We start from the raw sequence: 24818 nt of genomic DNA, 5'->3' as shown, positions 1-24818 counted from the left end.
AGACCCCTTCCGGGTCTGACTGTAAACTGTCTGAGCATGCGCAAGCTTGCTCAGACAGTTTACACTGCTCTACAATAAAATAGTATTGTAGAGCAGTGTATTGAACTTAAACCAGTGATCAGAGCATCACTGGTTCAAGTTCAAGTATGTATAAGTAAAAATATGCAAAAACACTTAACACTACACATTATAATAAATAAAAAATAAATACATAAAAATATAAGCCCCTAAAATGTCACTTTCCCATAAAAACACTTAATAAAGTATAAAAAACACAAAAACACAAAAAACCCCGCATATTTGGTATTGCCGCGTCCGTAACAATCTGTATAATAAAACAGAATCGTTACTGGACCCGCACGGTACACGCCGTAGAAAAAAAACCGCAAAAACGTTCCGAAAAAAGATAATTTTTAATTAATACTCTATAAAAAAAATGCTCTAAAAAGTAATTTAAAAAATGTTATGCACTCTAAAATAAGCCCACTAAAAAGAACAACTGTTCTCGCCAAAAATAAGCCCCTAACTAAATTTGTCAGCCGAAAAATAAAAAAGTTATGCATATGAAAAGATGGTGATGCTAAAATGAACAAGATTTTCTCCAAATTGGTTTTTATTCAGTACAATTGAATAAAATACACAAAACCCCCACATATTTGGTATCCCTGCGTCCGTAACAATCTGCATAATAAAACAGAATCGTTATTAGATCCGCAAAGTTAACCCCGTAAAAAACAAAACAAAGAATAGCTCCAGAAAAAAGATCATTTTCAATTAATACCCTATAAAAATGCTCTAAAAAGGGATTTTAAAAATGTTATGCAATCTAAAATAAGACCACTAAAAAGAACAATCCTTCTTGCAAAAAATAAGCCCTTAAACAGATTTGTGAGGCGAAAAATAAAAAAGTTATGCATAAGAAAGACGGTGATGCTAAAAGTAACAACATTTTTGCCAAATTACTTTTTATGCACTAAAAATGGGAAAAAAATAAAAAATCTATATAAATGAGGTCTTTTTGTAATCGTGGCGACCCATAGAATAAAAATAATATACTATTTTTATGGTATGGTAAACAGCCAAAAAAAAAAACCCATAAAAATCTTCCTGAAAAGTGATGATTTTCATTTCCTTCACCAACAAAGAGTTAATAAAATCTCACCAATTAGCCTATAGATTCCCCCAAATTACGTACCAGAAAAGTGCATCTCATGTGGCAAAAGAAATAAGCCCCTATAGGTCCACATTAAAAAAAGAAAAAAATTATAGCCTGTACAATGTGACATAGCAAATCTGATCTGGATGGCGCCTCCTTCCCTTCTATGCCCGGCCGTGCGCCCATACAGCAGGTTACCACCACATATAGAGTATCCGTGTACTCGGGAGAAATTGGGTAACAAACTTTGTGGAGCCTTTATTCATTTAATCCATTGTAAATGTTTAATTTTCCACCCAAAATGAGTGTATTGTGAAAAAATATTACAATTTGCAGACTGCACCTCCATTTTGTTTTAACCCCTATAAAACACGTAAAGCGTTAACAAACTTCTTAAAAGTGGTTTTTCATACGTTGAAGTGTGTAGTTTCCACAATGGGGTATTTTACGAGTCCCACTATTATTTAGGCCTCTCAGTGTCAATTAGAAGTTGAGCAGGTCCATCTAAATACGGGTTTTGGTGATTTTACAAAAAATTTGAAAAATGATACCTAAATTCTGAGCCTCATAACATTCTAGTAAAATATGTGGAATCTTAAAAAACCATGCTAACATAAAGCAGACATTTGGGAAATGTAAATTATGAATTTATTTGGGAGCTATGACTATCTGCATCAAAAGTAGAGAATTTAGAACGTTGAAAATAAAGAATTTTTCCAAATTTTTGCCAAATTTTGTTTTTTTTCATAACTAAACACAAAAGATATCATCCAAATTTTTAAACTAATTTGAAGTACAATGTGTCACGAGAAAACAATCTCAAAATCCCCTGGATATCTCATAGCGTTCCAAAACTATAACCACTTATAGTGACACAGGTCAGATTTGAAGAATGGGGCCGCGTCCTTAAGGCCAAAATAGGCTGTGTCCCCTAGGGGTTAAGATGCAGTAGCACTTGAATATCTTTTCTTTATCTCAGGTAATTTTTATTAAAGAGGTATTCCAGGAATAAGCATAATTCATATACAAATGGGTACTCAAAATATAAGCTAATATGTAATTAGTTGTTATTTAAAATTTTGCTTTACTTAGCAGAAAATGCTGGCGACATACACTGTAATGAAGAATTACACATGTCCTGCACCTATGTTTGGCTGTAGTCGGTTGGTTGAAGTGCATCCAGTATGGCCAATTTTGTGGTGATGTGCAGGGATGGCAGTTACACATCATTACTATGGTAACAGAGCAGCACAGTCTGTTACATCATCACTGGGAGCAGAGCATAAGAAGGAGGAGGAGTTTCTGAGATGTAAAGGATCTTGGGACTTGTAGTTTTCAGTGGCGGCCATCTTGGTGATAACTCCACCTACTTTAGAGAGGCCATAAATTTTGTAAATCATAAAATCAAACTATTTAAGCTCCATTATGTGAATAATGACATTGAGTATTGTTGTATTCATTTATTTATAGCATCATGGGTTTTTGTGTCAGACGTTCATATTCCCGGAATACCCCTTTAACAGATTTTAAACATAGACAAGGATTAAAAAAACTAACAAAATAAGGGTACATAAGAAAAACGACAGACCTTACCCTCTCCCCCTTTCTAATTGTTCTTTAGAATGGGGACGTTATCTGGTTGTTTGTGTAAATAATCCACATTTTTTGACAAGTCAGAAGCACTTTTCCACAGTGTTGTCCTCAGCCATACATCATGAGTCCCTTTGTGACTAGACCTTGTCCTCCTGAGATCATTCATTGAGTAACTACCTTTATTAACTCTAGGTATAACTATACATAGTATACGTATGAATAATTTTTTTTCTGCATTTCTTCTCTTGCGAATAATAACACACACAGAATGACACCTCTTCCACTGTCCTTACTCGTGCTGGGCTGTCTCTAGAAGAACTTCGCATTGTAGAAGGACAGGGTCAGAACTCAGAAATGAACACTCCTATGGAGGAGGTTAACCGGCTGGCTGAGATGGGTAAGTGCCCTAGAAGCAAATAACCAGGTTCTGTTCCCCTCTGTTGTTCTGGTATCTTGTAACCTCTGATAATCCTGCAGACATGAAATCGGGAAGTCTTTTGGATGGCAAGATGATGATGGAAGGGTTCTCTGAAGATGTGGGAGAACTTCTGAAGATTGGCAGTGTCTTCACCTTCCGGGTCACTGTGCTGCAAGCATCTGGCATCCCACCGGAGTATGCTGATATATTTTGCCAGTTCAAGTGAGTTATTTATTCCATAGAGACAGACCCTATGTTAAAAAAATAAATAACATAAACTTGAAAGTGAAGTTGGCCAAACCGCAGTGTGGCTGTCCTGATACCTGATCCCTCAGTTTTCAAGAAAAATACATTTTTATTTAAAAACACGTGCTTGCTTAGTTGAACTGAGAATGCATGTGTATGGGTAGATATACTGCAGGCACTATAATCAGGGCTGTATTAGACCCATTATGGCAATGTTCCCTGTGTGGCCCTTTTCTTGTGTATGTATTTATTTGTAGCCTTTCTTCAACATTGAGTGATCTCTCCAAATTTATGTTGCAGCTTTTTACATCGACATGATGAGGCCTTTTCCACAGAACCCCTTAAGAATAATGGACGCGGGAACCCACTGGGTTTCTACCATGTACAGAATGTAAGTGACTCTGGACCAATAATGTGTTGCATTTTATGGGGGATGCTGTGAATGTAATAAATACCTCACCAAATCTATTTCTAATAAGGTGATATCACTTTATGTTTTGTTTTACAGATTGCTGTAGAAGTTACTGAATCTTTCATAGAATATATCAAAACCAAACCTATTGTGTTTGAAGTTTTTGGACACTATCAGCAACACCCACTACACTCCCATGGTCAGGACCTCAGGTAATATAATGAACATTCAGAATATGTGAGGCCATCTGTTCAGTACTCTTCATAGATGGGTTATAACATATTCTTTTTCCATTCCAGTCCAGCACAGCCTTCCCGTCGCCATTTCCCACCTCCGATGCCACTCTCTAAACCTGGTGAGTAATAACCATAGTTATTATTAGTATTACTATATAGACATTATTAGACTATCCTAAATTCTCTGTTACTCATCTCAAGTGTTCACATTGATTATTGCTTTTCATGCTGTTTATTTTTCATAATTTTTATCTTTCTTGCTGCATGATAACTATATTTTTGCCTTTATTTTCATCCCTTGACTACTCCCTACCTTTTGCATCTCTCTCCCCTTTATTTCTTTACACCCATTTTCCTGCATGTCCATGGTAGCTGGTGAGAGAAGGATAAATTTGGTCAGGTACCTAATGTCCAGCTATGTCAGTGTGCCAGTTTTGGACACTCTGTCTGAGCACGCTCATGCAATTTCTGCAACACTGCAAGACAGGGCTGAACAGCTGCCATCATTTCTCTCTCTGCCAATACCTTCCTGCCAGCTGGAGAGAGCTCCGAAGAGAGATGGTTAGTAGTAGACAACTCAGTCATGTAACTGTGCAGTGCTCAGGATCTGTAGGATTTCCTCTAGATTTTTCTGTAGTTTGGACACAGGACCGTTCCTCATGCTATGTATTTGTATTACAGTGCCAGCCACCAAACTAAACCCTCTTAGCAAGCCAAGTCTTGGACAGAGCGTCAGCAAATATGATCTCCTGGTTTGGTTTGAGATCAGTGAATTGGAACCTACAGGAGAGTAAGTCAGAGGATGATACACACTGAAAATATATATATCACCTTTATCCAATTGTTGACCATTATGTTCTGGTGCCTTTCCAGTTACATCCCTGCTGTTGTTGACCACTCCGGAGGTCTTTCCTGCCAAGGAACCTTCTTGCTACACCAGGTATGTAATGCTAAGAGATGGCAGAATCTGCAATTTAACTTGCAATAATATAAGTTTTATATAAAGAGTAAAGTAAAAGAAAAAAAACTGTGAAAATGTCCCCCAGGGGTCTTTTGTGAACTCACCGCGTACAAAAATTCCCTAAAATCCCCCGGTCACTAGAGCCTTTTTTTTAGGCCGCATCATTAAGGGTTTAACATATATTACAAAGTTTACTATTATCATCTGCACTATTGATTTTTAAAATGTTGTTGAAAGTTTAGTTTAGATTTATTTTTCAAAGTGACTAATTATTTAATAGCTAGATTAATAAAACATGTAGAAGCTCTGTAATAGAGCTGCCGGGCATAGCCTTATGATGAGAGCCATACTTTTTTTGTGACAGGGGATCCAGCGCAGAATCACAGTGACTATTATTCACGAAAGGGGAAATGAGCTGCACTGGAAGGATGTGCGAGAGCTGGTGGTCGGTGAGTGTTTTGGCTTCTCTCTGATGAAGGCCCGAGACCACCCTGATGATCACTATTAACCTCTGTCTCCTGTACCTCTTTTATATGTCTAGGGAGAGTACGCAATAGAGCGGAGGTGGATGAAGCAGCTGCTGATGCGGTTCTTTCTTTAAACATAATCTCAGCCAAATACCTCAAAAATCACAGCAGCAGCAGGTAATGTCCCATGTCTTCAGTGCCCATTATGTGTGTCCATCTAGTAGAAATACTCTATATATGGCTTTGCTATCATTTTTCATTTTATGTTTTATTTGATTTGCCTTATTTTTTATTATCTTTTTCCTCTCTGCTATTCCCCTCTCTCGTCATGCTTCTGGGTCCTTCCTTTGTTATTATTTCCCGTACTGTCCCTGTCACTAATGGCAGCTTCTTCTTCTGTGTCTTTCAGGCTGTTTCTTGATAAGGATATGCCTAGGTATTTTCTGTTTTGCTTCTCCTTTCCCTGCACATAAAGTTTCTTGGGCCTTACACAGAATACTTTATGTCTCCTACCCCCTGCACACCCAGCTTTATTCCCCCTCACCCTGCCTAGCGCTTTTATAGGAACTAGATTGTTATAAATGTGTAGTAGACGGTAAATATAAAACTGGAGTTTCAGTAGACACTATAGTGACTAATCCCAGATTTGGATCACAAAGAATTCTTAACATGTTTTAGTGGATTTTCATGATGGTTTCTCCAACTTTTTTCCTGTTCAATTATTTATGTTAAATACCTGCAGTAAATGGGCTGTGTGTAGTTTACCCATAAACAGTAATAAATCATTGTCTATAGTTAACCAGGTTTTTATCTATAATTGTTTTTGGAAAAAAGAAAAACATTTTTACCATTCATTGGTAGAACAAAATGAAAGATTTTCTTTATTTGTATCAGTTTGTACCATAAGTTAATCCATCTGTTTTTTTAAATTCTTTTTTAATTCTTTTTATTCAAGAAAAGCTAGAGCGCTATTAATCCCATGGTGCTGTATGATCAATCAGGGCCTCACATACATTACATTAAAACAAGAACAAATGTTAGTACAAATACAAAACTACAGTGATTAGGAAACAAGTGGAAGGAGGACCCTGCCCATGAGGGCTCACAATCTATATCTCTTTAAAAACATGGATACTTTGCTATTGATTATATTTTCAGACAACTATTAGATGGAAGTCTGAAAGTAGATGTGTACTGGCCCTTAAGTTGTAAGATTAGGAAGTATTCATAGTAAAAGAGCACTCCTAGTGGCCATTCCTCCAAAAGTGCATCAGTATCCTTGTCTGGTATAGGTATTAGAATAAACCATACAATGTTAGTGCTACATATATGGATTCAGATCTGTGTTGTGCCCAGCAAAGTCATTCTAGTTGTGTCCTTGTCACTGTGTGTCCTTGTGTTGTGTATATGGACTTGGCTTTTTTAAGTGTCATTGTTGCAGATAACTCATATTGTTCATTATGTGGTGGTTCTTCAGGACATTCTATAGGTTTGAAGCTGTCTGGGACAGTTCTCTGCATAATTCCTTACTTCTGAACCGAGTAACGCCCTATGGAGAGAAGATTTACATGACTCTGTCCGCCTATTTGGAGGTATTTATACCAGATTTCCTTTTTGCACTACACTGTATATATTTAGCTTTAAGCCTACATTTAAGTAGAACAACCACATAATATGTCATGGACAGTGCAGTCGTTCATACCACTATGATGGGAAATACTCACATGTCACAATATTTGCCTCATGCACATGATTGTGTAACCGGGCCTAGTGCTATCCATGTTTTAGTGGCTAGCACATGGCCCTATTACTTTCTATGGGCTCATACCCACGGCCGTTGCATCCGAGTCATGACGCAAATTATAAAGCGGGTCCTTTTACTGCCCGGCTTTATGGATCATCTATTTCTATTGTCATCTGAGTTGTGATATGATTCCCTGTTTGTGGCACACTTTGGAATAATGCTTTCAAATACTATAAAAAGTGTTAACATTTCTGCATCCTCTCCACTGCACCGCTGTACATGCTATAATCTAAAAACTGGACTGCTCTGTTCTCTTCTTAGCTTGACCACTGCATCCAGCCAGCAGTCATTACCAAGGATGTTTGCATGGTCTTTTATTCTCGTGATGCCAAGATCTCCCCTCCTCGTTCCCTGCGCAATCTTTTTGGTAGCAGCTACTCAAAATCTCCTGACTGGTAAATACATAAATTTTTCTATTTTGTGTCATATTACTTGGTTTTATGACCCTTGTGTGTGAATGCACAAATACAAGATTTTCAGTTCTGCACTGAAAAATGAGGGTGCAATCCTTGCATAAATAAGAATACTACTGCATGTATAGCAGGTTTTTATGGTATTTTGTGTCTATTGTCTTTTGAAAAATAATAAAAACCTCATCTATCATTCATTTATATTGCAGTAACAAAGTAACTGGAATCTATGAGCTCAGTTTGTGCAAAATGGCTGACACAGGAAGTCCAGGTAAGATTTTACAACCCTACCACCACAACACATACCAAATGTATTGCATTCCTGACTTGCCTTTAGCATAAATAGAAGTTAAGGGTTATGGTAAAAGATCCATTTATTTCAAATGCACTATACCATACGGTTAAACCAAACTGGGTGCTTAATTTTTTTGTACCCTAGGAATGCAGAGGAGGAGAAGAAAGATCTTGGATACCTCTGTGGCTTACGTCCGAGGGGAAGAGAACCTTGCCGGCTGGAGGCCACGAGGGGATAGCCTGATACTTGAACATCAATGGGAGCTTGAGAAAATGGAACAGTTACATGAGGTATTAGAATAGGATCTATTCATACATGTGTTGCATTGTTTAGTAATAAATACAAACCTATTTAAAAAGGTTTAAGGGTCCTGTGGTGTGCACCAGGAGCGATGAAATTTTCTTCTGTGGTTTGTACCATTTTCATTGGAGTCCACCAACAATCTTGCGTCTAAATTTAATCTATCCACCCCGTTACCTTCCATTGTGCCTTCCACTTGTGGCTACTTATCATTTTTCATAGAGAGATATATGCCGTCAGCTTATCTATCATTTAGCCATGATACAATTTAGACTTTTAAGGCCAGCTTCAGTATCTGAACACTTTTTTCAGATCTAGCAAATACATACTTAAATAAACAATCCTCTTGCTTGATCCTCAAGGTGGAAAGGACCCGGCATCTCCTTCTGCTCAGAGAAAAGCTTGGCGACAGCATTCCAAAATCCCTAAGTGACTCCATATCACCAAGTCTGAGCAGTGGAACACTCAGCACCTCTACCAGCATCTCCTCCCAAATATCTACTACAACGTTTGAAAGTGCCATCACCCCGAGTGAGAGCAGTGGATATGACTCCACCGATGTTGAGAGCCTGGTGGATCGTGAAAAGGAGCTAGCAACTAAGGTAGTTACACTTCAACACAATTACCTCTACATTCTGTCTCTTAATTCACTTTGTGGAAATAGACAGGTCCATGATATCAAAAGTCTTCAGGACTAGACTTCATTTACCTATTTTTGTAATACATAGTTCCTCCTTTAGTATGGTAGTTTGGTATTTGTTGCACTAGAATAACACATTTTTTTTTTTTATTTTAAATCTAAATTAATTTATTTGTAAGATACAAATATAAGCTGCAAAAACAGAGCCCGGAAGAATGATCTAAGTCCAGTTGCCAATGTCTTTACTATTTTCTTTACAGTGTTTGCGACTCCTTACCCATACATATAACCGGGAACTGAACCAAGTATGCAACAGCATTAGTGATTGTAAGGTGAGATACACATTGTATTTTCTAGCTGACTTTGTAAAATTAATTTTCTCACCAGTACAACTTATTCCCTGTTCACAAGATTGGGGATAAGCGTAATTTGTGACCAACTATTAGGACCCCCAAGAGCTACAACAGTCTTAGGCCCCTTGCCCCCCTGTTTAAATTTAGTGACAGTTGTGTAGGTGTGCTTGCACTCCTTTAATTTTTATGGAAGCTCTGGAAAAAACCCACGTTTAGCCCTATAGAGCTAAATAGAAAAGAGGACACCTATTGTTCCATTCAGACAGTATAGACAAGTAAACCCTGTTCACATAACCCCTCTCGATCTATAACTTCACTGCTATAGCTGCACATTTCTAACGTTTCACATACGGTGAATATTTTTTTCCCCAGTTGTCCGACATTTCCCCCATTGGTCGGGACCCATCTGTCTCAAGCTTTAGCAGTGCCACCCTGACTCCATCATCTACCTGCCCATCATTGGCAGACTCCAGATGCAGCTCTGTGGATCAGAAGTAAGTAGTAAGCCAGTTCCTTTGTACTTGAGTACCTTGTACCTTCCCCGTACTTCATTATTTCTGTATATTTCTTATATCTTGTAGGACTCCTGAGGCCAATTCCCGCGCTTCCAGCCCATGTACAGAGTTTGAACAGTTCCATTTAATTCCCCCAGTAGAAAGCTCCTATCTGGCTCGTGCCGGAAAGAATGAGTTCCTGAACCTAGTACCAGATATTGAAGAGCTGAGACCTGGGTATACACAATCTATCTAACCTAATGGACTCGTAAACAGTGTGTTGGATGTCTTGTTACTTATGTTCTAAAATGTATCCCATGTCCTTTGCCTTCAGCTCCGTGGTCTCTAAAAAGGGTTATTTGAACTTCAAGGAGCCTCAGTCTCATTCATGGGCCAAGCAATATGTGGTGGTTCGGCGTCCATATGTCTTTATCTACAACAGCGACAAGGATCCAGTGGAGCGGTGTCTTATAAACCTGTCCACAGCTCAAGTGGAGTACAGTGAGGACCAACAGGCCATGGTCAAGGTCTGTTCTGACATATCGCTTAATTGTTATTTTATTATTAATGTTATTATTTTCATATTTAAAGGGAACCTGTCACCAGGGACCTCATTTTCACTAAAGACAGGTTGCAGAAGCCCATTACAGTGCAAATCTGCCTTTTCTAAGCATTTGTATTACAATATAATTGTGTGATATAACTTACCTTGCTCCCTGATAAAATCCTGGGGTAGTCAGAGGCTGCGCTTTGGTTTGGATGCATTTAAAAAAACAACATGTGCCTGTCTGTGTTCCTTACTCCTCAGATCTTAGCCCCCACCTTTGTGCTCCTGTACAGCTCCTGCTCCTTCTCAGAGGTCACAGCCTGGTGAGCCTGATAGTGGGGGAGAGAGCTGTACAGGAGCACAAAGATGAAGGCAGCCTGCAGCTCTGACAAGTCACATATTGTTTTTTGAAATGCATCCAAACCAAAGTCCAGCCCCTGTGACTACCCCAGGATTTTATCAGGATGCAAGAGTAAGTTATAACACACAATTATATTGTAATGCAAATGCAGAAAAAACAGAAAACAGTACCCACCTATTAGACTACTTATATGTAGAAAAGAGAAAGATAGGAAGATAAAAGAAGAGGAAACACAAACATCAACATTAAACATATTCCCTCACAATGAAGAGAGACCCAGAAAGCTACACAAGATGATGGGGAAAAAAATAAATAAAAGTAGGAACTGGGGTGGTGGTTTACAGAAGATCCAACATTAAAAAAAACATACAACTTCTTCAACAGGAATGGTTTATAACATGCACAAAATATTAATATAATGTCCCAGGGAACGTCTATGGGAAGCCAAGTTTTGCTATGCTAAGTTACTTGCTTCCAAGATCTGATAACAAGTATTCTTACCCTCGCGTATATATAAAGAAACAGTCTGGCGGGTGTTTTGAGAAACGGAAACCCGTGTAAGCTATATAATGGGATATCAAAAGTAAAGAGATCATGGTCGGCACACATAGCTGACCATACAAAGCTGCAGACTGTGTTTAGACTACATGCACACAGCGCATTCTGTTGGTGGACTCCCGAGTGCACCCCTTGAGCCCATGTAGAGTGAATAGAATACCGGTAGAAATAAATGCCTAGCATACATCCTTGTATTATGTCTGTGTGCATGTATCCTTATAACCAGGTCATATCTCTGTAAGGTCTTCAGTTATTCTGAACCCATACCGGGAGTAACCCACAGAACAGATGCAAGTCTTTCCATTATAACTTACCTCTTTATAGTCCCTGGAAAGACTTGTGTTTGCTGCCTCACCTGGTTTTGGATCAAAATAATTGAAGATCAGACAGATGTGAACTAGCCTTTAGATAGCAGCACCAGTGATGTGTGAAACCTTACCTTTTTCTTTATTATTATTAGCAACAGGACTATGAAAAACCGCTGTATAGTTTCCTTCCGCAGTAGCCACATTTATTTTTGATGTTTTCTAGGAGTGTGTGAACAGTTTCCAATTTCTCTGAAATCTCTTTGGTTTCTACCTCAAGTCAACTTTTGGCATCTACTGTATCTTTTCCTATAAACGTTCATACAGTGCATGTAGTTTTTTCTAATACTCTGCTGTATTTAATTATCCTTCCATCAGAGCCCCAACATATTTGCTGTGTGTACCAAGCACCGTGGGATCCTTCTGCAGGCCATTAATGATAAAGATATGAACGACTGGCTGTATGCCTTTAACCCCTTGCTTGCTGGTACAATACGGTGAGTATGGAGGTACAGTAATGGCTGCCTCCTCCCTTGTTATGGGATATAGTTTTGAAGACCTTCTTCTTTCTGTAAATCCATATTATAATGTTTTGGTTTGTTCTGATTTCTACAGATCAAAGCTCGCAAGACGTCGTTCCCTCTCTAAGTACTAAGCAGCTCCGTGCCCTCTCTCTGGTCACCTTCTAATACGAAGGATTATTTCCCTCTCCCCCTTTTGTGATTCTTGACGTTTCTCTTGTCTGTAAAACTGTGGCTTTTCCCCAGCTCCTCTTCTGTCTGTGCTGAAAAACAAACCCAACTTGTCGCATGTGGCCGACCAAAGAAGAAAGGACAGAGAGAAACAGACTCCAGATCGCCCTCTTTTCTTCTGGATGCGTGTTCTTTCCTTCCCTCCTTTCCCAGCAGTCTTTAGTGTCCGTAGTGTAACTCGTCTGTCAGAAAATGCATTATTTTGCTCTTTTTTTTATGCTTCACTTTTATTTTTTTAACTATTTCTTGGTTGATTGGTTGCATTGTTAACCTCCAGCTCTCCTTAAGATACTTCTTATTTCCCTGTATCCCTTATTGTGCTGCTAACCATCCCATGGAGAGCTGGAGGTTTCACATCTTTGAGTTTCTCTGTCTCTTCTCCACCAGCCGCAGCAGCACCAATGTCGGGGGCTGCACTGTGACTATTCCAGTGGTGGGGGGCTATAACGTTTATAAATTGTTACCCACCCCTAAATAAGAGTTTGCCAATAGGAAAGTTCTAAAATTTTTAATAAATGTACAGAAGCTAGGCTTTTTGGGTGTATCTGGCGTTGGGGCCAGTATACGTGCCCTATAAAGCTCTGCAGAAAGGTACCGGCGCCCTTCTATATTATTGGAATATTAACTTTAATGCAGAACAAGATTTGAGGGGTTTTATGTTCTGAATATTATCCATTGTACAATTGGAAAATGCTGCTTATGTTTTATCAACTTTAGGAGGTCACACGGAACAAAAAGAGCAGGAAATAAAACACTCTCTGTAGTAGGGGGCATCTTACAGTCTATATTTAACTATCTATTGTCTCAGGCCAAAAGTACTCGTCCACGTGTCCTGATCAGTCCAGTAACCCTTTATAAACCATAACCGCATGTGGGATGGGCTACAATATACACAAGTTTTTTATGACCTAGTTTTTCAGGAGACATTTTTTTTCTCAACCCTTAACCTGTCAGCTGGAAGGTCTGATGATGATGACAGTGATGTTACATTGACTCTTTCCCTTTAGAGTTCCTGCAGAGATTTGCAAACTTGCTTTACAACAAATGGGTTCTAGCCTTGATATAAACTTATATTTCTACATATTATATATAAATATATAAATATAAATTGTTTTAAAGGAAACAAAATGTCTTACGGTCTTTGCTTTGAGTGATGTGAGAGCATGTATTATCAACATTAGCCCTACTTCTGCCCCGCTCCGACCCCCTTCCCCCCCACCCAGCCACAGCCAAACCATGAGACAAACATTACTGCAGGGTTTACTTCTTATCGGTTTTTACATATGGGGTTTTCATGCCGTTTTGCTTATATATGGGTCACAGTTAATGCTGAAAATGTTGCCTCTGGAAAATACAGTATGGCGTTCTTAAAGAGACAAGCAGGTATGGGAATTGTATCACAATCATATTTCTGATTAAATCATCCATTATGTACAGAGTCATCCAGCTCTGTGGCACCCCGGAATGGACATGCCATGGGCCAGCAAACCTAGCGAGCATGTTTCACGTACACTGGGCTTGTAGCTCCTACACATAAATAATCAGTATGTGCCTTGCACACAATGGAGGAAGCTGTGTTGTCAGACAGCATTGCCTGGGACCCACATGACCAAAATGTCATGAGACCTTCATAGCTACAAAAACCAAACTAGTAAAGTCATCTGCTTTCATGTTTTCTCAAGATGGTGCTGGGCTCCATTAAACGGGCACCACTACAATATCCTTTGGTCTCGACTGGTTTAAAGGGTAACCGCAAAGTAAGGTTCAACATCTTTAGACCATTTTTTATTCAATTTAATCCTTAGTAATACTGGCATTTTGCCGAACCAAAACTTTCCCACATAACACTACCATACAGTTCCTAAATATATTACAGTTAAGTACCCAAATACCTTACGTTGCTAAATACTACTAGATGGCATTGTTTGCTTCTGTGTTCCCTGTATTGTAGGCCCCAAAGTAAACAGGGGCCTATGGCAATTGTCTAGTTTGCCACACTCTATAACTAGCCTTTGGGGAATTATCCTTCCTATAAGTAGAGCTTGTCTCAATTATCCCCATTCCAATTCCATGACCTTGCTCTACTCACTTTATTGATTGTTGATCCCTTTGAATACGCACCTTGTGAGGATGATCCCATCACTACAGCTTTAAATTGACACATGTGCACTTTAGTTTATACGTATTTTTTTTTTATCTGCTCTCTGGTTTCACTTCGAAGCAAAGTCCGTTGTTCGCTTGTTTACTAATTTAAAGGGATGTTTACTTGTTTATTGGTGTTTAGTGTATTGTATTTATGCCTGCGTTTAATTGCACACGATAAAAGGGAGAGGACAGCATTGAACAGTTGTCGCACCTTAGCAGGGGAGTGGACTATGCATATCACATTTACTTTAAAATATTACTGCAGCCTCACGACAGAAATGGAGGATTTATACTTCTCAAGTTGCCCTAAGTCCACTGCCTATAGGATGGTTGGTATGAATGTAAAGTGAACTGGATTTCAGAGCTCTCAGATGAATGTGTTTATTTCAAACCAGCATTTGAAGCATTACACGGTTTGGTGCACTACATTTCCCTTCATGCTGTGTGATATGAATGCTAATATCATGACCCAGGGCCGGCTCCAGGTACCAGTAGGCCCCTGGGCAACAGAACCTCAGTGGGCCCCTTTGCAGTAAACTCATGTTGCTGCATTAAAAATTCATAAACTATTATTTTATATACAGCCCCACCAGATTCTGCTAGGTTGCTGGGGACTGAGATTCAGCTGTGTGGGCCCCCTAGCAGCTCTGGGCCCCCAGACTTGCCCAGGTATGCCTGGTGCTGGCGCCGGCCTGTCATGAAGGCACAGATGAAATACTGCTAGTTTGGAACTATAGCCACACTGTGCAAACTGGAATGTATTTGTGCTTCCTCATCCGGAAATCAGGCAACGTTAGTGTCATTATTTCATCAACTCACACTTTTAACTGTATAATAGAACCACTAAAATAACTCCCTTCCAACAATTCTGGATCAGTCTTGCTTAGATTTGCATATCATGATTTAAGCCCAAGTCAGTTACTACAAGTCTCCAATTTGGCTACTGAGTTGGTTGCTAAGGAGCAGTCTATAAGATTTTAAATGGGACCAAACCTACTTTTTATGGCACCTATAGACTCAAGCGTAAATCTTCTGGTTTGAGCTGTCTATTTAAAGGGCCAGTGGCATAGGACTTAATAGTGTGTACTAAATGTTTACCATTCACTTACACACAACAGCGTTACATTCAACAGCGTAGATGAATGTGTCCATAAACTTTGTGGTAATTGTTAGTAATACTACTGGCAATTTGCTCTGTTGTAGATTGGAGACTTAAAAACTTTTACTAATTTAATGCTACCTTTGCCACAACACAGTATTGTATCAGCAAGAGTGATTGCGATTTTCATCATTTCATGCAATTTTAGCCATTTTATGACCCATAAGTGAAGAATATCAGACTTTTAGAGAAATATCAACTTAAGTTGACACACACATAAATGTGTTTCTTATCATGAATTAAGGCATGGCCATTTCTATGTGGCCTACTGCCTAAGCTAACATACATGTCCCTGTTCTGTCAGTGGAGAAGCATCATCCACATCTAAATTCTAGCACAATTGTAAAACTTCATCATAGGTCAATCTGGTATTCATCTACCAGTCTTAGATATATACATCAGTAGGGGCATTATATTTATTATTAGAACGAAGCTGGCTACAGGGATGATTAGCTTCTGCCCACTATGCCTGTAGTACAGTGGGTATCCGGGATGCCAGGCAGATATAGTTGTGCCAGCTGTGTCTATACCTCCTCTAATTGTTAAGAGTCCTTTGCACTAATAAACATTCCCTATTTTTACCAGGCAGCACTGCTCCCCAGTAACAGAAGGATCTTGTGCAAACCAGTGTAGCCTCACGTTATGCTGCAATGCATTGCTGATTCTGTACCAGCAACTGCACCCCCTGGATTATGTTGAAGGAAGATGACCACTGGACAGGGGCTCTCATTTGGGGGATTTCTAGGTTGTAACAAAAAATAAATTGCCTATGGCTATAAATAATTGAATAAGAAAAAAACATTCCACCTCCATTAAAGAAAATCAGTCTAAACAGGAATATCACACCAAACCTGTGGACAGGTGTGGTGCTGTTTTTTCTAATCCTTGACGAGCTATTATGTAGATTGCATTATTTAGTTTTTAGCAATGAGATCTAGTACCAAGTGAAATGTGGATTTAGTAGGAGGGATAATGTCTCCCTGGTAGACATTTACTTTAGTCATAGGAAAGTTCCTTTAAACATACACCTCTGGCCTTCCTTTACACACAACACTTGATGCTTTGCCAGTTGTGAGAAATTTAAAGTCACCTTTTTAATGATGTAAGAAGCCTTTTAATGCAAGTAATTGGGTTCTCCTCTCCTTTCTAAATCCCAGGTTTACCTCATTTCCAGACCCTCCAATTCCCTAAAATCCAATAAGGCAGGGAATATCACTTACTGTACATCTCCATGACTAGGACACAACATGGTGCAGGAGGATGCTGCCATCCATTGTCCGCACACATATGCTGCAGTCTTGCTAATATCACTTCCGACCATGTGACATCTGGCTACTAAACCTGCCATTCATTAGAGTGATATGGAAGACACTATGTAGGGTTCCTGGTTAGTGTATCAGTTACATAAACCCAAACCTTGGCTCTAATTTAACAGCAAAGAAATAATATTTTTAGGAATCAGATGGATATACTCATCACGGTTTTAATTTCTGTGTTTTATTTTGTAAATATAATTGGATGTGTGGGCTTGAGTATACAAAATGTAAATATATCATGTATTTGTACTAATTCTGATCCATTTGCTGTATAGCCTAGATGTGCAATGCAGATATATATATAACTCTGTGTATTGGTAATCTTGCACCACTGGAAATGTTAGTGAACAAGATCTAACAATAAAAGTACAAGCCGTGCATTAACAGCTCAGAGCCTCTTGTATTATTTATTAGCTTTTTTGTTTTCAATAATTTTTATTGGAATTTTTTGAAAATGTAAAATATTTTAAAATATATAACATTGTTTGTCAGTTTTGTAGCATCGTAAATACATTTTCCATTAAATACAGTCATTCTAATTTGATACAATCGGTTAAATACATTGGGTATTTCTCTTTTTTAGTACAATTTTGTTACCTCATTGAAGTTCATGGAAGAAAAAAAGCCATACACATTCCAAGGCAGAATTGGAAATGGACTAAAAATCTGAAGTATTAGCAGTAGCTGAAGCAGCAGTAGAAATAGTAGTAGAAGCTGAAGTAGTAGTAGTAGTAGAAGCTGAAGTAGAAGAAGTAGTAGTAGAAGCTGAAGTAGTAGTAGAAGCTGAAGTAGTAGAAGTAGTAGTAGAAGCTGAAGTAGTAGAAGTAGTAGCTGAAGCAGGAGTACTAGAAGTAGTAGGAGTAGCTGAAGCAGTAGTAGAAGTAGTAGTAGTAGCTGAAGCAGCAGTAGTAGAAGTAGTAGTAGTAGTAGCGGAAGCAGCAGTAGTAGAAGTAGTAGTAGCTGAAGCAGCAGTAGTAGAAGTAGTAGTAGTAGCTGAAGTAGTAGTAGTAGTAGCTGAAGCAGCAGCAGTAGTAGAAGTAGTAGTAGGTAGCTGAAGCAGCAGTAGTAGAAGTAGTAGTAGTAGCTGAAGCAGCAGTAGTAGAAGTAGTAGTAGTAGCTGTAGTAGTAGTAGTAGCTGAAGCAGCAGTAGTAGAAGTAGTAGTAGTAGCTGAAGCAGCAGTAGTAGAAGTAGTAGTAGTAGCTGAAGCAGCAGTAGTAGAAGTAGTATCTGAAGCAGCAGTAGAAGTAGTATCTGAAGCAGCAGTAGAAGTAGTAGTAACTGAAGCAGCAGTAGTAGAAGTAGTATCTGAAGCAGCAGTAGAAGTAGTATCTGAAGCAGCAGTAGAAGTAGTAGTAGCTGAAGCAGCAGTAGTAGAAGTAGTAGTAGTAGCTGAAGCAGTAGTAGAAGTAGTAGAAGCTGAAGCAGCAGTAGAAGTAGTAGTAGCTGAAGCAGCAGTAGTAGAAGCAAACACTTTTCATTCTACAGAAGAAATTAAAATGATGCAAAATGCCCTACCTATTACAGGTAGGTGAAGTGTATAAGACTTAACTTTTAACGTAATGGTAGTTCAAAGGAGGAAGAATTTGACTTGCGATGAGAAAATCTGAATAATTGATATGGCAAATGGCGAATAATAAGGATCCGGCCTGTTTGTACGTTAAGACTCAGTCCTTTTTTAAATGTGACCAGTGTCTCTTCCTGTGGTAATAAGTTTTCAACGCTTTAAGATATCTGTGATTTTGAGATTGTTTTCTTGTGAGACATTGTAGTTTATGTTAGTAGTGTCATTTCGGTGATCAGTTTATTTTTTGGGGGGTAAAAATTCAACAATTTAGGAAAAAGTTAAAAAAAATGACAATTTGCTAAGTTTTAAATGTTCTACGTTTTGGACACAAAGTCAAACCGCTTTTTTTTTTTTTTTGTAGAAACCTTTTGCCATTGGTCATCTTTTTATTTCCATAATTTGTTTTACGTTTCCATTTTTTTTTTTACAGATGTGAAAAGGTTTCAGGTTTTAGTAGCAACTTCTGCGGGTTAGGGCAATACCCCATAGGTGGCAATAATCTGCAGGATGGAGACACGGCAGGGCTCAGGAGGAAAGGAGCAAAATTTAGGTTTTGGAACTCCGTTTTCACTAGATTGGTGTTGGGGGGTGCCCCTGAGTTACCATAAATACAATAGAAACCCTCAAGTAGTGACCCTATTTTGGAAAGGGCAACCCTCAAAGAACGTATGTCGGGTTGTATGAGCATTTTAACCCATAAGATGCTGGCTCAAATGTAATACAAAGTGAGTAGTGCAGAGTAAAAATTGTATCGCAATTTATCAAATATGCCATTGTAGCGACAAAAGTATTTTGCCCAACTCATGCCATTGAGGAAAAACACATCAAAAATCATTCTGTGGGTTACCTCGCTAGGGCAATACCCCATAGGCGACAATAATCTGCAAGGTGGAGACACGGCAGGGCTCAAAAGGGAATAACTTGTATTTGGAGCACAGACGTTGTACAGATTTTTTTTCTTTATGTCATTATGAAGCATTTGTAGATGCCAATAGGGACCAGTACAGTAGAAACCCCTAAGAACTGACTCTATTTTGGAAACTACACCCCTCTATGAATTAATTTAGGGGTATAGTTAGCATTTTAAACCCACAGGTGGACCCCCAAAAAATGCATAATGGATAGTGCATAGTGCCCAGCTCCTGCCATGGGAGACAAACACCCCAAAAATCATGATGCGTGTTTTCCCTGGTACAGCAATACCCCATATGGCGCAATAATCTACAGGCTGGGCACATGGCAGTGCTTAGAGGGGAAGGTGTGGCAAGCGGCACAATGTATAAGCTAGGCATAGTACATCAGGGTAACAACATGGTAATCTAAAAATCCAGGGATGTATGATAAATTCAGAAGCAATCTTTCATACATAGTCCTGGTTTTTCTGGGAATGTCTCACAATAATAAATGGTGTCCTTCCGAATACCTTTTTTGGAACACACCCTGCAGCTCTTCTGTGTCCTTCCCTTCTTGGCAGTTTAAGGAACTTCTCCTGGAAAGTGCTGCCCTGGTACAATGCGTGATAATGCATGCTGCGGTATTTCTGGTAGCGGTGCACTTGAACAGGGTAGTGCTGGTGTAGAAATTGTCCAGGTAGAGGTGGTAGCCCTGGTCCAACAGTGGGTTTACCAAATGCCATGCTATCTTTCCTGTAACACCCAGGAAGGGTGCGGAGTACTAAGAGGTTAAAGGAAACCTACCATTTGATTTGATGCATTATGAAGCAAACATACCTTGAGAATGCTGTAGCTACACTGATGTAGGATCATATCTTGGTTAATCCCTGAGCTGAGTGGTTTTTCTGTAAAAAAAAAAAAAAAAACAAGTATAACATTCAGGACCTTGGGAAAGCTGGGTCTGCATGGCTGCCTAGATCACAGAGCTTGCAATTAGAAATGGAGGTTAGCTCAAGCATGACTAATCAACCTGAGCTGGATCACTCACACACAGCAGCTGGGGGATGCTGCAGCAATTGATTATCTGGCAGGGAGAACAGTGATTGCATCATATTCTCCTACAGAGAGAAACTCACAAGCTAGGGGAAGAGCTGAACCAAACTCTGAAGGAGCCATAGAAGCGAGTCAGTTTCATTATCATATAGTTATATCTATTTCATCAGCAAAACTACTCAGCACAGGGATTAACCAAGATATGATGTATGACTTATATGCATAAGTGTAGCTACAGCATTCTCAAGGTATGTTTGCTTCATAATGCATCAAATCAAATGGTAGGTTTCCTTTAACAAGTATTAAACCGTATGCTGAAGATGAATGCTTACCTCAGCATAACAATGCCGGGCACGGGACATCTGTTCCTTATAAGATGTCACCTAGAAATGTTGTGGTGAATTATCGGTGTTGATAGAGTACAAAATATGTAATAACATGAGGTGCTTGGTGTGGTTCAGTAGGAGTGTCACCCCCTGAGACCAAGGGGTCTTTCACTATTACACCCTATTTGAGAAAATGCCTATTGCACCTTATAAGCCTTGATTAAGAGCCGCAATAGGGTGCAATATGCATTTTCTCAAATTTTTTTGTCTTTATAATAATTTTTTTTGCATTTGATGCAATTTTTTTTCGGCTCACATGTCCCTCTAAGCAGCAATTTGGTCTTGATAAATTTGGTAGCGGCTTTTATCCTATTTCTATGCCAGGGGGTAACTGGAGTCATTTTGGGGCCAAATGGGAAAATGAAAATTTGCACAAATCATGAATTCAGTGAAGGATTTTGAATTTGCACTGTCCTATGTTCATTATGCATAGAAAGTCGCAAAACAGCATTTGTACCACAACGGTGCCAAAACAATGCCAGACATAGACAAAAAACCTAATGATAAATTTCCCCCCATGTGTTGTGAATGACAGGTATGATAGATAATTCTCTATATGATGAATGCCAGGAGAACCTTACCTGCCCGACATGCGTTGTTGTGTCCACTATATTTGGCAGAGTCTTATTGTTTTGGCATGACTGTACCCCTACCCCACCCCCCGCCACACTCCACCGAACTATTATGTCAGTGGCCGTCAAGGAGAGTATGGAGAAGGCTCACAGTCAGATACTGGGCAGGTATCTGTAACTTGTGAGAGATAGTGTTAAGAAAGGCTGCGGTTTTGCCAAAAAACATTTTACATGTAACCTTTAGATCCTGTAATAATTATAATAGAATGTTTAGTGGGGGGGTTTAACAAAGCTGTGGATTAGGGTTAGGCACAATGTAAACAGGTAAGGCTGGCAGCTACTTGTACAGCAGAGCCACAATGTGCTGCTTACCATGGAATGTACCCAGTTCATTTAATAAGTCATTTTGACTCAGCAGATTTCTGCACTCCTCCCAGACAGGGCACAATAGAAGTCTCTTTTACATCACTGACTGCAAACATGACAGTCCTGAACATTCCCTGCTGTGTCCTCATGCTTCATGAGCTCTTCTTCCCTATACTTTGTGCTATAGGCCAGGTTAAAAAGACAAATTACAAGGAATTTTAAATTAACAATTAAGTTCTGCAGTTAAAATATATATATATATATATATATATATATATATATATATATATATATATATTAGAGTTGCCTTTGTCTTATGTCATATTAAGTAAATCAAATCTGTACTAGACTTCTTACTATTATAGAAAAAGCTTAGTGACTACCAAGAAGGACAGGTATGACAAGGACTTACTGAATACCTAATAATAGCAGAAAAATATATAATTATTAATGGTGTAAAATATACTGTTCAGAAGCATATAAAAAAATGGTATTGTAGGATGGAGGAGAAATCATACTTTGCTGCATCCTTGCAACACTATGGGGCCACATGTATCTTAGTTTTGGCTTTATGGTCCTGGCTTTTTTTTTTCCTTCTTTTCTGCTGGTCAGATGTGTCTTGTGCTCTTTTAATTGATTTCACTTGAATTTACCACTTTTTGAACTAACAGTCACAAACAGCTTTCCTGCGCCATTTTGTGACTTTAACATCTAGCTCCAGGAAATAACTGCAGAAAACTAGAGAATGGCAAACTTTGAAGGAAGGTTGTCTTAGGCATAAAAAAGGGTGCAAAAATTGCCACAAAAAGCTGCAAGAAGAAAACAACTATCCAACTTTCAAACTATGCAAATATATCCTCTTTGCCAGTGGTGGCGAACCTATGGCACGGGTGCCAGAGGTGGCACTCGGAGCCATTTCTGTGGGCACTCAGACCATCACCTCAGGACAGAGTTCACCAAATAGGACCAAATCCAGTTGCAAGTCCCAGGCAACTTAAGAGATGCTGCTCTCAGCGCTATTTTAAAGCAACACTTCATTGGCTGTTAGAAAGTGTTGACAGAACTGCAATATCTTTGGAGGTCATCCTGCTGGACCAACCATTTTCCCTCTACAGAGAGACCCTGGAGAGAAGCTACAACAAGAGTCTGAATTTGCCCTCCTTCTTTCAACTGTATTCGTTCACTCAGTGGGGCGATACAATTGAAAGATGTGGAAGAACAGGTAGCAATAAGTTACTGCTTAAAATGCCATGTTGGCACTTCACAGTAAATAAGTGGATTTTGGTTGTAGTTGGGGCACTCTGTCTCCAAAAGGTTCGCCATCACTGTCATATAGCAAGGAATAGAGTGCTGGTCATGTGGCACACAGGGAGACACGGACCCAGTGGTCTGTCCATTACACTATATTACACAGTATAAGTGTTCATTATGTAAGATTCCCTTTAAAGTAAATATACCACTCGCTGGTAGATATATTAAACTACAAATACTTACCTACAATCCTACCCAGTGTTAATGTCCCTGAATCCATTATTATTGTGCTTCTATAACTGATACAAAATTACATCTCTAATACAGTACCTTTTATCCTAAAGCTTTATTACAAGGCCATCTATGTCAACATAGGCAAAGCTCTTAGGAAATCCTGGGTTACTGAATATAGAAGAAGAGGATGGTTTCACCATTGAGTGTCTTCAACTCAAGAATTACATTTCATATCCTTCCTCCTATGCAACATTGTAACACTCAGACCACTACTGGGCACAATTCCATCAGTTCTGTAAGTTCCTGAACTGACCATTTTTCTTAAAAGGATATCAACCATCAGTTTCACTGATGGTAGATGTCCAGCGCTTACGCGCCCATTTCTTTATGCACGAAGTGGAACTGTTTTTAAAATGCATAGAAATAACACACTTACAAAGAAAAAAAGTTTTAAAAAAATATGTAAAATAGTCTGACGTCACCCGTCGGCACCTCTGGGCGTTGCCGGCTTTTATTATTCCGCCTGGCACTGTAACAGTGGTACCTGGTCCCACCGAGGAGCTAGGAACAGGCCAGTGACGTCAGGGAGCTTGCAGGATGGGAGCTCTTTCTTAGCATCTCGAGTGCAAGCAGCCGGTACAATTACATTGCGGGACAGAATAAATTAAAAGCCGGTGAAGGGTACTCTGGCTAAATTTACACATTTTTAAAAACTCTCTTTCTATGTAAATGTGCTGTTTTATTATTCATTAAGAACAATTCTACTTAGTGCATTAAGAAATGTGCACGTAAGTGCTACACATCTAAACCCAACTGAGAATTTCTGGAGAGACATGAAAATGGCTTCCACCAACATTCATCATCCAACCTGAGGGTACTGGAAAGGATCTGCAAGGAAGAATGGCAGAGGATCCCCTAATACAGCACCGGGCATTCCTAGGTCCTGAGCTGCTGGGGGGTCCACATAAGGCTGTACATAATGAATCTATGGCATACCTCCCAACATTTCTGGAAAGGAAAGAGGGACAAAATAGCAGCACGCGTAGCTAAGTTGGGATTTGAACTCAGAACCAGCACAGTCCATGTGCCATAATGACACAGAGGGGTCATTTACTAAGGGCCCAAATTTTTCCATTTTACGCCGATTTTCCCTGAATTGCCCCGGGGTTTTGGCGCACGCGATCGGATTTTGGCGCATCAGCGTCGGCAGCCACGCAACGTTTCAGCCCCTCAATGGAGTTATTTTCAAGCATGCTTTCCACATTGGGTGAATAAACACCTAGCCTTTTCCAGGAGTGCTGCCTCATCTCCTTTTTTTCTTCATCTACAGATAGTAATACTTATTAGCCATGAATGTCTGGGATGGGAATACCCTCCTAAATGTCAGGCCTATCACGATGATAATAACATTTCCTAGCTGCTGCTTTAGTCATACAGGATGATATAACTGCCCCATGACACAACACACACTGAACTAACATAGGGAGCAGCCACATGCAGTGTCATTGCCCTCTCTAGCAGTAGGGAGAGGGTTAATGACTCGGCCTGTGATTGCACTGGTCTGATTGGT

The 24818-nt window shown here is 39.3% G+C and overlaps 1 protein-coding gene across 26 annotated transcripts in view; it reads left to right on the top strand.

Moving 5' to 3' along the window:
• KIF1B (kinesin family member 1B) overlaps positions 1 to 17314 on the top strand; it is a 102488-nt gene extending 85174 nt beyond the window's left edge. For 11 of the 26 annotated variants that reach the window (XM_072156463.1, XM_072156468.1, XM_072156466.1 and 8 more), the window contains 22 exons: positions 3017 to 3146; positions 3227 to 3389; positions 3714 to 3804; positions 3922 to 4037; positions 4125 to 4180; positions 4434 to 4622; positions 4743 to 4851; positions 4935 to 5001; positions 5387 to 5471; positions 5564 to 5666; positions 5899 to 5925; positions 6967 to 7081; positions 7555 to 7688; positions 7913 to 7974; positions 8143 to 8288; positions 8661 to 8900; positions 9199 to 9270; positions 9664 to 9785; positions 9873 to 10022; positions 10120 to 10312; positions 11935 to 12053; positions 12172 to 17314. In XM_072156463.1, the coding sequence (XP_072012564.1) occupies positions 3017 to 3146; positions 3227 to 3389; positions 3714 to 3804; positions 3922 to 4037; positions 4125 to 4180; positions 4434 to 4622; positions 4743 to 4851; positions 4935 to 5001; positions 5387 to 5471; positions 5564 to 5666; positions 5899 to 5925; positions 6967 to 7081; positions 7555 to 7688; positions 7913 to 7974; positions 8143 to 8288; positions 8661 to 8900; positions 9199 to 9270; positions 9664 to 9785; positions 9873 to 10022; positions 10120 to 10312; positions 11935 to 12053; positions 12172 to 12211 (2529 nt within the window). In that variant the 3' untranslated portion in view covers positions 12212 to 17314. The remainder of the gene's footprint in view (positions 1 to 3016; positions 3147 to 3226; positions 3390 to 3713; positions 3805 to 3921; positions 4038 to 4124; positions 4181 to 4433; positions 4623 to 4742; positions 4852 to 4934; positions 5002 to 5386; positions 5472 to 5563; positions 5667 to 5898; positions 5926 to 6966; positions 7082 to 7554; positions 7689 to 7912; positions 7975 to 8142; positions 8289 to 8660; positions 8901 to 9198; positions 9271 to 9663; positions 9786 to 9872; positions 10023 to 10119; positions 10313 to 11934; positions 12054 to 12171) is intronic. The other 15 variants (XM_072156487.1, XM_072156474.1, XM_072156470.1 and 12 more) reach the window with 3 other exon arrangements.
• The last annotated feature ends 7504 nt before the right edge of the window (positions 17315 to 24818 follow it).

Source organism: Engystomops pustulosus, chromosome 6, assembly GCF_040894005.1.
Source record: "Engystomops pustulosus chromosome 6, aEngPut4.maternal, whole genome shotgun sequence".
NCBI lineage: Eukaryota > Metazoa > Chordata > Amphibia > Anura > Leptodactylidae > Engystomops > Engystomops pustulosus.
Note: the sequence above shows the minus strand (reverse complement) of the source record. Positions and strands in the feature narration are given on the sequence as shown.